General features: G+C 38.8%; 1 protein-coding gene across 7 annotated transcripts in view; it reads right to left on the bottom strand.

Annotated features, from left to right (window-relative positions):
* The window catches only part of CEP162 (centrosomal protein 162), a 95,469-nt gene that overhangs the window by 46,374 nt on the left and 32,566 nt on the right, over window positions 1-16,529 (bottom strand). For all 7 annotated transcript variants that reach the window (XM_060419237.1, XM_042253433.1, XM_042253434.2 and 4 more), the window contains 3 exons: window positions 15,103-15,219; window positions 3,359-3,550; window positions 2,732-2,813 (listed from right to left, as the gene is read on the bottom strand). In XM_060419237.1, coding sequence (XP_060275220.1) covers window positions 2,732-2,813; window positions 3,359-3,550; window positions 15,103-15,219 — 391 coding nt within the window. The remainder of the gene's footprint in view (window positions 1-2,731; window positions 2,814-3,358; window positions 3,551-15,102; window positions 15,220-16,529) is intronic.

Genomic DNA, 16,529 nt, shown 5'->3' with positions numbered 1-16,529 from the left:
AAGCACAAGCTGGAATCAAGATTGCCGGATATGCGGCAATATCAGATACGCGGACACCACCACCCTTAGGGCAAAAAGCGAGGAAGTGAAAGAGGAGAGTGAAAAAAGTTGGCGTAAAGCTCAACATTCAGAAAACTAATGGCACAGTTCAAAAGCATCAATTGTTCAGCGCCTCAGCCTTCTTCATAGTCCAACTCTCACATCCATACATGACCACTGGAAAAACCAAAGCTTTGACTAGACAGACCTTTGTTGGCAAAGTAGTGTCTCTGCTTTTCAATATGCTATCTAGGTTGGTCATAATTTCCTTCCAAGGAGTAAGCGTCTTTTAATTTCATGGCTGCAATCACCATCTGCAGTGATTTGGGAGCTTCCCAAAATAAAGTCTGCCACTGTTTCCACTGTTTCCCCATCTATTTGCCATGAAGTGATGGGACCAGATGCCATGATCTTCGTTTTCTGAATGTTGAGCTTTAAGCCAAATTTTTCACTCTCCTCTTTCACTTTCATCAAGAGGCTTTTTAGTTCCTCTTCACTTCCTGCCATAAGGGTGGTGTCATCTGCATATCTGAGGTTATGGATATTTCTCCTGGCAATCTTGATTCCAGCTTGTGCTTCTTCCAGTCCAACGTTTCTCAGGATGTACTCTGCATAGAAGTTAAATAAGCGGGGTGACAATATACAGCCTTGATGTACTCCTTTTCCTATTTGGAACCAGTCTGTTGTTCCATGTCCAGTTCTAACTGTTGCTTCCTAACCTGCATATAGGTTTCTCAAGAGGCAGGTCAGGTGGTCTGGTATTCCCATCTCTTTCAGAATTTTCCACAGTTTATTGTGATCCACACAGGCAAAGGCTTTGGCATAGTCAATAAAGAAGAAATAGATGTTTTTCTGGAACTCTCTTGCTTTTTCCATGATCCAGCGGATGTTGGCAATTTGATCTCTGGTTCTTCTGCCTTTTCTAAAACCAGCTTGACCATCTGGAAGTTCACGGTTCACGTATTGCTGAAGCCTGGCTTGGAGAATTTTGAGCATTACTTTACTAACATGTGAGATGAATGCAATTGTGCGGTAGTTTGAGCATTCAGTAATACTACCATAGCCCCAAACAGCAATGATTATGTGAGCACAACTGCCCTTTAAAACTATTAACTAGCACTGCAGATCAGTGGAAGAATCTAGACTTAGTATTCAAGTAGATGGGTTTCCCTAGTAGCCCAGTCAGTAAAGAATCTTTCTGCAATGTAGGAGACCAGGGTTCAACCCAAGGTCAGGAAGATCCCCTGGAGAAGGAAATGGCAACCCACTACAGTATTCTTGTCTGAAAAATCCGATTGACAGAGGAGTCTGGCAAGCTACAGTCCATGGAGTCACAAGAGTCGGACATGACTTAGCAACAAAACCAGACGTTTTAGTATAAGCTACACTGAATTTTGTCTCAACTAGCACAAATGTAGGAAAAAGACCAAGAAATCACTGCAAGTGGATTTACATGATGAAGATGGAGTTCAAGGAGGGGCTCAAAAACTTGTTTGTTAAAACATAAATGAACAAGTGAATACATGAACAGATGACAGGCTTTTCACAGAAACATTTTACGGAGATAAAAACCCGACAATCTGAGTATGTTCCGGGGTCATGGCCATGCGATCTTGAGAAATTAATTTAACCTCTTTAATCCCGAGTTTCTTATCTATGAAATGAGGATGATAATGGACTAGACTTCATGGAACTGCTATAAGATTAAATAAAGTCTGATAGGTAAAGAGCTTTGTACAGCACCTAGCCCACAGTAAGCACATGATTAAAATGTTCGCTGTTACTGTCATCATCATCGTCTGGTTCCTGTGAGAGCTCTGCCAGTTACGTCTGCTTACTTCGGGTGCATCACTTGAATGGTGGGGATAAAGATGCTGACCTATTTGTTCTGAAGATCTCACGATACCGGATGTGGCTCTCCTGGTGCTGCGTGAATGCCAAGCTGTCCTACGACAAGGTGACTGGGATATGAGTCTCTGTGCTGGTGCATGGCAGCCAGGCCCTGAAAACTGTCATTACAATATGCTGGAGCTGGCGATTTTTGTGAAGCCCATTTCTCTTGTGACCCAAGATCTCACCCTGGGAGACGACAGCTAGTCTGTAACTCAGTGCAGAATTTACTGGTTTATAAAGAAGCGAGTAGATGACTCACATGTAGAATAAAATTCACGTTCACTCTCAGTGTTCGAATCAGCTGTCCCTGAGATATTTAGAGCTGAAGGGATTTTATTTTTCAGTGAAAAGCTTTAAGACTACCCATCTAATGGCAGCAACTTTTTAGTAGCAATTGTTTATTTTTTTATTTTAGAACTAGATGAATTTTGATAAACTGAGTAAAGATTAATAGGAAAAGAAAACAGGAATGCCTCACAGGTAGACTCATACCAGCTACCTATTAACCATTCACTAGGAATGGTTCAGTTCAGTTCAGTCGCTCAGTCATGCCTAACTCTTTGCAACCCCGTGAAATGCAGCACAACAGGCCTCCCTGTCCATCACCATCTCCTGGAGTTTATCCAAACTCATGTCCATTGAGTTGGTGACGCCATCTAACCATCTCATCCTCTGTCGTCGTCTTCTCCTCCTGCCCTCAATGGGAAAGACTGGTAGAACAAATGATTCTAGAAGTCTGCAGTGACAAAACTATAAACAAACAAACCAACCTGCATGATCCATTCCAAGAAACTCATACCTGACAGGTTGTAAATCAAAACCACTGACCCCGAAGGAATCTATTCGGATAGGCTTCATCAGCTCCTCTACTGTGGGCAGATCTGAGGGAACAAAAGTTAAAACAGCAACCAAAAAGGTTATGGAAATTGCTTACTTTAACGCCTAATACCACCAAAATCACATTTTCTCTGATTGACATAGTTAACAAAATGATACATATAATCATCCCAGGTTCCCACTGTAAACTTATTTGTACCAAAAAAAATCTTTGGTATTTATATTTGAAATATATATCTACTTTCATTCCAAGTATAGGTGTATGGATATATCTACAAACATTATTTATTTAGTTGATCCCCTCAAACTTTCTCCATTAAAAAAAAATAACATTAGTATATGTTCATGGAAAAGTACAAAAAAATATGAAAATAATCAAGAGATTTCTTAATTTGGTCAAAGCATATTAGAGGAGGAATTAAAATTTTAGCCTATTTTTGATGCTAACTTTATAGTTAAAAAGGTAATTCCCAGATTTATTTAAACTTTTAAATTCAGATACTGAGAAATCATTACCACAGCCAATTGTATTTAAATTATACCATACTGAAAACAGTTCGGAAAGAGGCTCAAACAAAGACGCTTTTACCAGACTCTGTAGTAGAGATGTTTTTAGAGGACCCTTCATTTTCTTGAAGATGATCTTTTGTTGAGCTCTTGGTATCTTCTGCTGCATTGCTCTCAGTTCTTTGTTCATCTGCAACTCCCAAAGAATGGGCTATGTGACAATAAGCCTGATGTAGAGCTTCAATGTCACTATTGCTTTGTCCATAAGAAATGCCTGTTGAGATAAATGTAATCTCTAGTATGACCACACAAATACATGAGAAATATAAAACACTAAGTTCACCCCTTAATCTGTTAAGCATGATGAACAAGGCTGCAGGAAAATGCTAACATGATACAGAGTGAAATACAAACCTTAGTAATGGGTGGCCATAGCCTGCGAGCGTGAATCTCAGCAGGCTCAGGGCCTCTTTCAGCAGGCTGAAATGTGTTCTGACAGGCTAACTGTAAAAACATCTCTGCCTACTAACCCTATACAACCTCTCTGTACTGGAGAAAACTATTCCTAAATTTCTCAAACTGACACAAAAAGTTTTCAAGGATTCTGTCTCTCCTCTGCTCCACGCACCCCCACCCAGCCTCTCTCTGTTTTCCTGAGCCACCAAACATCTAGTATTCTTCATTTCTTCAACTGAAGTTCAGTCCTCTAACTTTGCAGTCCAGTGTGTTCCAAAACCCTGCTAAAGCTGCTATAATAAAAAGAAAGTAACTTCCCAGTAGACAAATCCAGCCTTAACTTTCTTCAGCCTGAAAACTTTTCTTTGCCCTGTGAGACACGTGGCCCTGCTCCTTCCCTGGGGCCTGTCTCCTCTGTATAACACGCGGCCCTGCTCCTTCCCTGGGGCCCGTCTCCTCTGTATAACACATGGCCCTGCTCCTTCCCTGGGGCCCGTCTCCTCTGTATAACACGCGGCCCTGCTCCTTCCCTGGGGCCCGTCTCCTCTGTATAACACGCGGCCCTGCTCCTTCCCTGGGGCCCGTCTCCTCTGTATAACACGTGGCCCTGCTCCTTCCCTGGGGCCTGTCTCCTCTGTATAACATGTGGCCCTGCTCTTTTTCTGGGGACTGTTTCCTCTGTATACCTTCTTGTTCTCACTGCTCTGACGGATGCTTTACACCTTCTGTGGTTAATAGCTCATCTCAGGGCTCCATCATCAGCTCTCTTTTTTCAAACTTCTCTTTTTTATGGGTGTGTGTGTGGGGAGGTGCGGGGGGTGATGGATAATTTCATTAGCACCCTTTGCTTAGTAATTGCCTATAAACATTTGACTCCCAAACCTGTGTCTTCTGTTTAATCTATCTTCTATCTCTTTTCTGAACACTGAACTTCCTAACAGACATGTAGACTGTTCTGTAAGCAAATCACATTTAATACATCCTCAAGTGAATTAATTACATTCCCCAACAAAAGCTGTTCTGCTCCCAGTATCTGCTGCTGTGCTGTGGTGTGATCAGTCACCCAGTTATCCAAAACAGAGAACCTCATCTCACAGTTCACTTTTCCTTCCCTACCAACCTCCTTCTCGTCCCATCAACTGATAAACTCTGGAGGAAAAAAATTCAAAGACTCTAATGACAATGACTATCTAAGATTTTTATGAGTATCTTCCTAGTCATTTTGTACTTTTCATTATTAACAGTAGAATTTTCAAAATTAGAAGAAATAAAAGCATTATAGACAAGTAGAAAAAAACAAGAGAAATAGGGTGATCAGAGTCCTGTTCTCTTGATACCTATAACCATTAATTAATGCCTAAAGATAAAAGAGCATATATACAGCCTCCTCTTTCTCTATATAATCTGTAAATTGCATAGTATAAAATTCTGAGGAACTAGTTTCAACTGTAAATGTAAGAGGGTGCCAAGTATCACACGTGATTATGTAAGAATGCCTTACAATGGAAGAGCTTTCCACCTGCTGCTTCAGGTCATCAGGTCACCAGGTCACCACTGCTATTTGGAGCCTGTCCAAGATGGAATAAATTTGCTTAAATAAACTAAAAACAAAAATGTGAAGAAGTAGACTTCCCTGGAGGTCCAGTGGTTAAGAATTCACCTTGCAATGCAAGGGATATAGGTCTGATTCCTGGTCGGGGAACTAAGATCCCACATGCTGCAGGGCAACCAAGTCCACGTGCCACAACTAGAGAACCTGAGCGTTCTAACTACTGAAGCCTGCATACTCCAGAGCCTGTGCACCAGAGCCAGAGAATCTGTACGCCACCACAGAAGATCCTACAGGCTGTAACTAAGACCCAATGCAGCGAATAAATAAATAGACAAATACATTTAAAAAGTGGGGGATACCACCAGTTCGGAATCACTAACAGTTAAGTGGCTGAAATGTTCAGCAGGACTTGAGGAAAACAACCTTGCCTGCTAAAATAAGCCAATTTTTACCCCAAACCATCTATCAGACTCAAAGGGAAAAGATAATTAATTTTTATGAAGAAATGAAAAAGGCAGAAGACATTTTTCCTCCTCTAGAGAAATACCTGGATGCCTAAGAATCTGCTGAGTATGCATGAAAGAAATGATCCCAGTGGGAAACAGCATCACAGTACTGAATGTGCATACCTAATTTAACAGGCATGAGGGGACAGGAAGAAGAGGTTTTGGCTTAAACTAACAGCTGAGCAAACATGTGAAAAAGCAAATTACCTAAAAGTTAAAAATTAGAAATGGAAGATACAGAAGCATTAGATGCTGCTCAGAAAACAGAGCAAGGGAAAGGTACTTGTCTCCTAATTTGAATCATTAATCCAACTGATATTAAAAATAATTTCAGGGTCATAGATGTTGACCTTTTTTTTAATATATATATATTTTGTTGAAGTACAGTTGTTTCAGATGCACAGCAAGGTGATTCAGTTATACAAACACACATATTATTTTTGAAATTATTTTCCATCATAGATAATTATGAGATATTCACTATAGTTCCCTGTGTTATACAGTAAACTTTTGTTGCCTATTGCATTATCTATTTTTTAGACTCTTTGAGACCCCATGGACTGTAGACCACCAGTCTCTCTGTCTTTATGACCCCATGGACTGTTGCCTGCCAGGCTCCTCTGTCCTGGGAGATTCTCCAGACAAGAATACTGGGGATCTTCCCAACCTAGGGATTGAACCCAGGTCTTCCACACTGCAGGCAGATTCTTTACTGTCTGAGCCACCAGGGAAGCCCTTTAATTAGAAATTTAACATTCTATTCATACCAAGTCCAGAGAAGGCAATGGCACCCCACTCCAGTACTCTTGCCTGGAAAATCCCATGGACGGAGGAGCCTGGTGGGCTGTAGTTCATGGGTCGCTAAGAGTCAGACATGACTGAGCAACTTCACTTTCACTTTTCACTTTCATGCATTGGAGAAGGAAATGGCAACCCACTCCAGTGTTCTTGCCTGGAGAATCCCAGGGACGGGGGAGCCTGGTGGGCTGCCGTCTCTGCGGCTGCACAGAGTTGGACACGACTGAAGTGACTTAGTAGCAGCAGCAGCAACATACTAAGTCAAACAAGTGGAATCAAAATGTCATAATTTTTTTAGTTAGGCAAAAATTCATAAGTTTTCTAAAATATATATATGTATTTATAGGTATATATACAAAAGCTTTTCTACTACACTTAATAAAGGCTTGAGAAAGAACATCAAAAAAAAAAGAAGAGATAGAAAAATTGGAGAACATAAACTAAATGAAATGGGAGCACTGAATATGAAACAGAAAAAGCGAAACACACTAGATAAAAGTAAAAGATCATCATATTGTTTTTAAATATGACTGCTCATCAGAAACATATCTGGAGCTCTGGAGAAAGAGAGTAATACTTGAGCATTTGTATTTTTCAAAAAATTTCAAGATAATTCTGATATGCATCTGGATTTTAAAAACTGATTATAGGTTTTTCTATTAGATCCTACTTTTGGTGATAAAGAGTTCTATTATTTTTCTGTTGACCAATCATGATACAATGGCATTAATAGTTACATAATCACAAGAGTAAAAGATGTTTATCAGTTTTCACAATCAATAACCAAACAAAAAATAAAAGATAATTACAACTGCAAGCCATAATGGGAACATGATTAACTTAACAAAATAATGACACACAATGGGGGTGTGTCAAGCAGTGATGTGGTAAGTGGAAGTGCATACATGCACGTGTTTTCATCCACTCAGTCAGTCTATGTCTTGGTTGGTGCATTTAATCTATTGACATTTAAGGTAGTTATTGATATGTATGATCCTATCACCGTTTTCGTAATTGTTTTGGATTTACTTTCTATAGGTCTCTTCCTTCTCTTGTGTTTCCTGCCTAAAGAAGTTCCTTTAGCATTTGTTGTAAAGCTGGTTTGGTGGTGCTGAATTTCTTAACTCGTGCTTATCCAGAAAGCTTTTGATTTCTACATCAAACCTGAAGAAGTCTTGCTGGGTATTCTTGGTTGTAGGTCCTTCCCTTTCATCACTTTAAATATATCATGCCATTCCCTTCTGGCTTGTAGAGTTTCTGTTGAGCAATCAGTTGATAGCCTAATGGGAGTTCCCTTGTATTTTATTTGTCATTTTCCCCTTGTTGCTTTTAATAATTTACCTCTGTCTTTAATTTATATCAGTTTGATTACTATGTGTCTTGGTATGTTTCTCCTTGGGTTTATCTTGCCTGGGACTCCTCTGTGCTTCCTGAACTTGGCTATTTCCTTTCCCATGTTTGGGTTGTTTTCAGCTATTATCTCTTCAAATATTTTCTCAGGTCCTTTCTTTGTTAAAATCTTTTTATGCATTTTGCGAGAGTTGGACTGTGAAGAAAGCTGAGTGCCAAAGAATTGATGCTTTTGAACTGTGGTGTTGGAGAAGACTCTTGAGAGTCCCTTGGACTGCAAGGAGATCCAACCAGTCCATTCTGAAGGAGATCAGCCCTGGGATTTCTTTGGAAGGAATGATGCTAAAGCTGAAACTCCAGTACTCTGGCTACCTCATGTGAAGAGCTGACTCATTGGAAAAGACTCTGATGCTGGGAGGGATTGGGGGCAGGAGGAAAAGGGGATGACAGAGGATGAGATGGCTGGATGGCATCACCGACTCGATGGACATGAGTCTGAGTGAACTCCAGGAGTTGGTGATGGACAGGGAGGCCTAGCGTGCTACGATTCATGGGGTCGCAAAGAGTTGGACACGACTGAGCAACTGAACTGAACTGAACTGATAAGACAGAAAAAGGGCTGACTTCTTGCATCTATTTCATATATTACCACAAGTCAAAAGCCCACTCTATTTTCCACTTTAAGAGGCAGGGGAGTGTTAGAACCTACTGGGCAGAGGCAGGGGTCTGGTTGTGAAGCAACACTATCCTCCTGGGACTGCTCCAGGCATGCAACCATGGCACAAAATGGTCCCTGCCCTCGAGACAAACGAAAACAAGCAAAAGGCTAGATCTGACCATCATTTTACAGTTACCAACCTTTCTAACACAGTAAAGCACAAGTTTCATGAACAGTATTATTAAAAAAAAAGAGAGATAAAAATCCTTGACAATGTATCACCTAAACTGAGCCTGCTTAAGGCTGGAAGATGCATAGTAAACAAAGGAAGCTGCTGATACTTTCAGTTCTTAATCCAAGCTCAGACTCTGATTTGAAAATTTCCCAGTGTACTTTTGTAAATACTAGGTAAATTTAATACTTCATAGCCAAAAGGTATTTATGCCTTCAGGTTCTTTATTATAATTTGACTATTAACAGTATTGAAATAAAAAGTGATAAGAACCACAGAGCTGCTACTTCTCATTGAACTGTAACAGTATGCTAGGCACTATACATAATCTCAATTGCTCATCAAATGATGTCGTTTTAAAGAAGAGCAAACAGGCCTTGAGGTATTAATTGTCCCTTGTCACCCAGCTGGTAACTGGCAAGGCTGGAAATATGAATCCAAGACCAAAGAAAGTAACGTCATACTCTTTACTCTTCTAGTACCTGATTCACCAAATTATTTCAGAATCAAGAATATTTAAGAAATAAGACCAAAAAATTTTAATTTTATATAATTTCTGAGATCATACTAGAGTTTCTATTTCCAGCAATATGTTTTTTATTTCTGAGTTTTATTATAATGTACAGCAGAAGTTTTCAAACTGCTCTGATTTTCATTCAGAGAAAGTCATACGTTCCACAGATGCTTGAATTTTCATTTTAAAATATGAAGAGCAGAGTGATAACTCTTTCCTCTGGCTTTGTTTTCATGCATATCTTAGAAAAAAGTTTCTCTGGCCATCCTGTATATAAATGAACCTCCTATAATGTATCACTGAATAGAAAAGCTGTAGGTCTACACTTGTCTTTTAAAAGAATCCATATCTACTTACTGAAAACAGTTCATGCAGACTATCAGAGCACGTATGACAAGTATCTAAATAAAAACAGCTATAAAACTTAGGAACATGCGCCCAGCACACGCTTCCATCACTGCAGAATATTCAGTCAGGTAACAACAAGTAAACTAGTAATGTTTTGATGGAAAACTTCTGTTGCAATTTTTTGTGGTTGATTTAACTTTGTAACTGTTATATTCACACTTAAGTGTTATATTCACATTTTAAAATGGAAGTAAATGAAACAAGACAGTGGTGATTCTTAGAACGGCAATGACTAGAAATAAGAGATGTGAGTAGACTTTGAGGTTTTGATCATGCTTTGTTTTTTGATCTGGTGGCTGGTTACATGAATGTGTTCGGAACTTGAAAATTCATCAAACTGCACTATGATGATACATGAATTCTACTACACGTATATTATACTGCCATGAAAAGTATATTATACGGCCGTAAAGAAATAAAGAGTAAAATTAAAATGCAAGCAGATGCTCAGAGTTGGCTAGTGATTTACCATTTCTATTGCTCTTTTTTTGACTAGTGTCTGGGTTGACTTAGTTGATCATATTGGTCACCTAAGACTTGCAAAAGCAAGCTGAAAAGATCCCATTTGCACTTGTTTATGTGGCAAACCAAAAATATTTTTATATTATACAATAAAAATATACACCAACATACTGGAAATTTGATGATATAAGAATGTAACAAGTATCTGTAACATTTAATTTTTAAAATTTCTAAAGACCATTACTGTTCTCACTACCTTTTAAAGTAAATGTCACAAATGTAAACATTTATATTTACACTGATAAAATACATTTTGTATCTATATAGAGAGTACTACCTAAGATTCCACTTGGGAGGCAGGTAACAGTTCCATTGGTTTAACAAAGTTTGAAAAGCCACTATCTTAAAGGTCTCCACAACTTTTAGTCAAGTCTAGATAGTCCTACGCATTTCAGAATTTCAGGATGTGATCTAGCTTTTTCCTACCCAGAAGGAACTATGGAAAAGCATAAAAACAAAGTCTCACTTCTCCTACATATAGCAAATTTAACAGAATTGGGTGGGGGGGAGCACAGGAAATTATTTAATATTCATCTCAGTACCATACTTTGTATCAACAGCATTTATTAACAAGTACTTCTTTTAAAACACACTTTACTCAGCCTAATGGCATAAAGTGTCACTATTAGCAAGTTCAGACTATTTAACTTGTTAAAAAAAGGGTAGAAAATCTGAGATTGAAAATTTTATTGTTGATACAGCCTACCAAAACTGAATCAAGAATAAACAGATAATGTGAACAGACCAATTACTAGAAGTGAAAAGGAATCTGTAATTTACAAAAAACATTCCCTACAAACAAAAGTCCAGATTGGATGACTTCACTAGGGAATTCTAACAAAGTATAAGAAAGAACTGATACTGATTCTTCTCAAGATCTTCTAAAAGACTGAAGAGGAGGGAAATCTCCCACAGTCATTCTATGAAGCCACCATCACCTTGATCCAAAACCAGACAAAGACATTACCAAAAAATAAAATTACAGGCCAATATCTCTGATGAATACAGATGCAAAAATCCTCAACAAAGTACTAGCAAACAGAATCCAACAGGACATAAAAAGAATCAGACACCATGATCAAGCTGGATTCCTCCCAAGGTCACAAGGATGGTTCAACATACACAAATCAATCAATGTGATACATACAACACATCAACAGAAGACAAACCATATAATCATCTCAATAGATGCAGAAAAAGCATCTGATAAAATTGAACATTAACTCATGATCAAAACTCTCACCATTGTGAGTACAGAGAGAGCATAAATAAACACAATAAAAGCTATTTATGACAAACCCACAGCCAACATAGTACTCAACAGTGAAAAGCTGGAAGCCTTCCCACTGAAATATGGAACAAGACAAGGATGCTCTCTCACCTCTTCTATTTGACATATTTTGGAAGTCTGAGTCACAGCAATGAAACAAGAAAAAGAAACAGAAGGGATCCAAACTTTAAGGAAAGAGGTAAAACTGTCATTACATGCAGATGACATGATACTCTATATAGAAAACCCTAAAGACTCCACACAGAAACTGTTAGAACTAATAAATGAATCCAGCAAGGTAGCAGGATACAAGGTTGCAGAACTCTGTTGCATTTCTTTATACTAACATGAAGTAACAGAAAAGGGGAAAAAAAAATCCCTTTCAATAATGCATGCAATAAATACCTAGGAATAAACCTGACCAAGGAGCTAAAAGATTTACATGCTGAGAACTATAAAATATTGATGAAGGAAATTAAAAATGATTTAAAGAAATGGAAAGCTACTCCATACTCTTGGATTGGAAGAAACAATATTGTTAAAATACCCATACTACTCAAAGCAACTTACAGATTTAATGTGATCCCTATCAAATTACTCATGACATTTTTCACAGAACTAGAACAAATAATCCTAAAATTTATATGGAACCACAATAGACCCAGAATTGCTAGAACAAATATGTGAGGGGGAAAAAAAAAAAAAGTAGAAAGCATACCTTCCAGACTTCAGATAATACTATTAATCTATGGTAATCAAAACAGCATGGTACTGGCATAAAAACAGACCCATGGATAAGTGGAACAGAATAGAGAGCCCAGAAATAACCCCCCACACCTGTGGTCAATTAATTTTCAACAAAGGCAAGACTATACAATGGAGAAAAAAAAATAGTCTCTTTAAAACAAGTGGTGTTAGGAAAGCTGGTTGCTAAGTCACTTCAGTCGTGTCCAACTCTGTGCAACCCCATAGACGGCAGCCCACCAGGCTTCCCTGTCCCTGGGATTCTCCAGGCAAGAACACTGGAGTGGGTTGCCATTTCCCTCTCCAATGCATGAAAGTGAAGTGAAACGGAAGTCGCCCAGTCATGTCCGACTCTTTGCGACCCCATGGACTGCAGCCCACCAGGCTCCTCCATCCATGGGATTTTCCAGGCAAAAGTACTGGAGTGGGGTGCCATCGCCTTCTCTGAGGAAAGCTGGTTGGTCTCATGCAAATCAATGAGATTAGAACACACTCTCACGCCACACACAAAAATAAACTCAAAATGGCTTAGAAAGTGAAAGTGAAGTCGCTCAGTTGTGTCCAACTCTTTGCGACCCCATGGACTAGTAGCCTACCAGGCTCCTCCCTCCATGGGATTCTCCAGGCAAGAGTATTGGAGTGGGCTGCCATTTCCTTCTCCAGGGAATCTCCCCGACCCAGGGATCAAACCCAGGTCTCCCGCATTCTAGGCAGACGCTTTAACCTCTGAGCCACCAGGGAAGCCCTCAAAATGGTTTAAGACTTAAAATATAAGATATGACACCATAAAACTCATGGAAAAGAATGTAGGCAAAACATTCTCTAATATAAATTGCATCAGTGTTTTCTTAGGTCTCATAAGGCAAAAGAAATAAAAGCAGAAATAAGCAAGTGGAACCAAATCAAACTTATAAGGTTTTTGCACAAAAGGAAACCATAAACAAAATGAAACCATAAACCTACAGAATGGGAGAAAATTTTAAACGATGCAACTGACAAGGGCTTAATTTCCAAAATATACAAACAGATCAATAGAAAAAAAAGAAAAAACCACAATCAAAAATGAACAGAAGATGTAAACAGCCATTTCTCCAAAGAAGTCATACAGATAGCCAAAAGGCACATGAAAGTGAAAGAAAGTGAAAGTGAAGTTGCTCAGTCGTGTCCGACTCTTTGCGACCCCACAGACTGTAGTCTACCAGGCTCCTCCATGCATCCATGGGGTTTTCCAGGCAAGAGTACTGGAGTGGGTTGCCATTTCCTTAGAAATGCTCAATATCGCTATTAGAGAAATGCCCAAGTCAAAATTATATTGTGATATCACCTCACACCATCATGAAAAAGAATGACCATCATGAAAAAGTTTACAAATAATAAATGATGGAGAGAGTGTAGAGAAAAGGGAACCCTCCTACACAGTTGGTGGGAATGTAAGCTGCTGCAGCCACTATGGAGGTCAGCATAGAGGTTGCCTACTCTTACTCCTTGGAAGGAAAGTTATGACCAACCTAGATAGCATATTGAAAAGCAGAGACATTCCTTTGCCAACAAAGGTCCATCTAGTCAAGGCTATGGTTTTTCCAGTGGTCATGTATGGATATGAGCATTGGACTGTGAAGAAAGCTGAGTGCTGAAGAATTGATGCTTTTGAACTGTGGTGTTGGAGAAGACTCTTGAGAGTCCCTTGGACTGCAAGGAGATCCAACCAGTCCATTCTAAAGGATATCAGCCCTGGGTGTTCTTTGGAAGGAATGATGCTAAAGCTGAAACTCCAGTACTTTGGCCACCTCATACGAAGAGTTGACTCATTGGAAAAGACTCTGATGCTGGGAGAGATTGGGGGCAGGAGGAGAAGGGGATGGACAAAGGATGAGATGGCTGGATGGCATCACCGACTTGATGGACATGAGTCTGAGTGAACTCTAGGAGGTGGTGATGGACAGGGAGGCCTGGCATGCTGTGATTTGTGGGGTCACAAAGAGTCGGACATGACTGAGCGACTGAACTGAACTGAACTGAAAAAACTAAATAAGAGTTACCATATGATCCAGCAATCCCAACTCTTGGGCATATATCCAGAAAAGATGAACACTCTAACTCAAAAAGATACATGCACTCCACTATTGATAGCAGCACTATTTACAAGACTCAAAACATGAAAGCAACCTAGGTGTCTATCAATAGATGAATGGATAAAGAAGACGTGATATGTATACACACACGTACATGCATGTGCACTGAAACACTACTCAGCCATGAAAAATAATGAAATAATGTCATCCAAAGCAGCATAAATGAATTTAGAGATTATCATACTAAGCGAAGTCAGAAAGAGATAAATACTGTATGATAGCCTTATATGCAGAATCTAAAAAAATGAGACAAATGAACTTATTCACAAAACAGAAACAGACCCACAGACACAGAAAACAAACTTCTGGTTACTAAAGGAGGAATAAACTAGGAGTTTGGGATTAACAGATACACACTACTATATATAAAACAGATACAAAAACCTACTGTATAGCACAGGAAAACTATATTCAACATCTTGTAATAATATATAACAGAAAAGAATCTAAAAATATATATATATACACGTCAGTACATATATGTCTACATATACACACATATATAACTGAATCATTCATGAAACTAACACTTTATAAATCAAATATACTTCAATAAAAATGTAAAATTTTATTGATAGTTATTACATGTATTATTATATATCATATATATTTTCCCCAGAAATGAAGTCAATTAGTCACAAAATATTATATGTTTAGAGACTAGCTATAGTTTCTCATTCTTACCTGTTCCGATCATTTCATTATCAGTCATATCTGACAGAGCCTTTGGCTTAGTTTTTGTTCTGTCCTGTTCATCAAGGTTGACTTCTGCAACAGAGTCTAATGAATCAAGCAGCACTACTGGAATAACATAAAAGAAAAATGTTAGGAATATAAATAAGCTTGTATGGTTCTATGAATAAAATACTTAAATCATATGCAATCTGTATAAAAACAAAGATAAATGTTTACGTATAAAGAATATATAACTATGTACCTAGAACAAGAATGATTTTCTTCTTATATACAATGGAGTAGGCTTACATCAAAACTTATCTATGCTTAAATACAGGTCTAATGTACCTTTATATGTAAAAGGCAAAGGGCTGAGGAAAAAAGAGGAAAATAACAACAACAAAAAAATCCTTTTTCTCAATTTTATTGACACATAGTGCCGATTAAAAATTGTATATATTTGAGATCTATGACTTGTTGATTTGATAAACTTATACACTATAAAATCCAACCAGTCCATCCTAAAGGAGATCAGTCCTGGGTGTTCACTGGAAGGACTGATGTTGAAGCTGAAACTCCAATACTTTGGCCATCTGATGCGAAGAGCTGACTCATTTGAAAAGACCCTGATGCTGGGAAAGATTGAGGGCAAGAGGAGAAAGGGACGACAGAGGATGAGATGGTTGGACGGCATCACTGACTCACTGGACATGAGTTTGGGTAAACTCCAGGAGTTGATGATGGACAGGGAGACCTGGCGTGCTGTGGTTCATGGGGTTGCACAGTCAGACACATCTGAGCAACTGAACTGAACTGATACATTATAAAATAATCAACCAAATCAAGCTAATTAACATATCCATGTACCCATTTTTGTGTATGTGAGAAGAACACTTAGGATCTCCCTGTTGAGCGAGTTTCAAGTATACACTAATTACAGTCAACACTGTTGCACATCACATATCCATAACTTACTTGTACCCTTAACCAACCTCCATATGCCCCAAACCCAGCCCCTGGTAACCATCATTCTACTCTGTTTCAAGGATATTGACATTTTTATATTCCACATATAAGTGAAGGTAAACAGTATGCATCTTTCTTCATCTGCTTATTTCCCTTACTTCAATATCTCCACATATATCCATTTTGTTGCAAATGGCAGGACGTTTAAGTTCTATCCATATCTTGTCTATTGTGAATAATCCCACAATAAACATGACAATGGGGCTTCCTAGGTGGCTCAGGGTAAAGAATCTGCCTGCAAATCCAGTAGACCCAGTGGGTTCGATCCTTGGGTCGGGAAGATCCCTTGGAGGAAGAAATGGCAACCCACTCTAGTATTCTTACTTGGAAAAATCCCATGGACAGAGGGGCATGGTGGGCTGCGATTCATGGGGTCACAAAGAGTTGTACACGACTTGGCAACAGAGTAC

The sequence above is a fragment of the Ovis aries genome, chromosome 8 (assembly GCF_016772045.2).
Source record: "Ovis aries strain OAR_USU_Benz2616 breed Rambouillet chromosome 8, ARS-UI_Ramb_v3.0, whole genome shotgun sequence".
Lineage (NCBI taxonomy): Eukaryota > Metazoa > Chordata > Mammalia > Artiodactyla > Bovidae > Ovis > Ovis aries.
The sequence above is the reverse complement of the archived record's forward strand: the minus strand, read 5'-3'. Positions and strand labels throughout refer to the sequence as shown.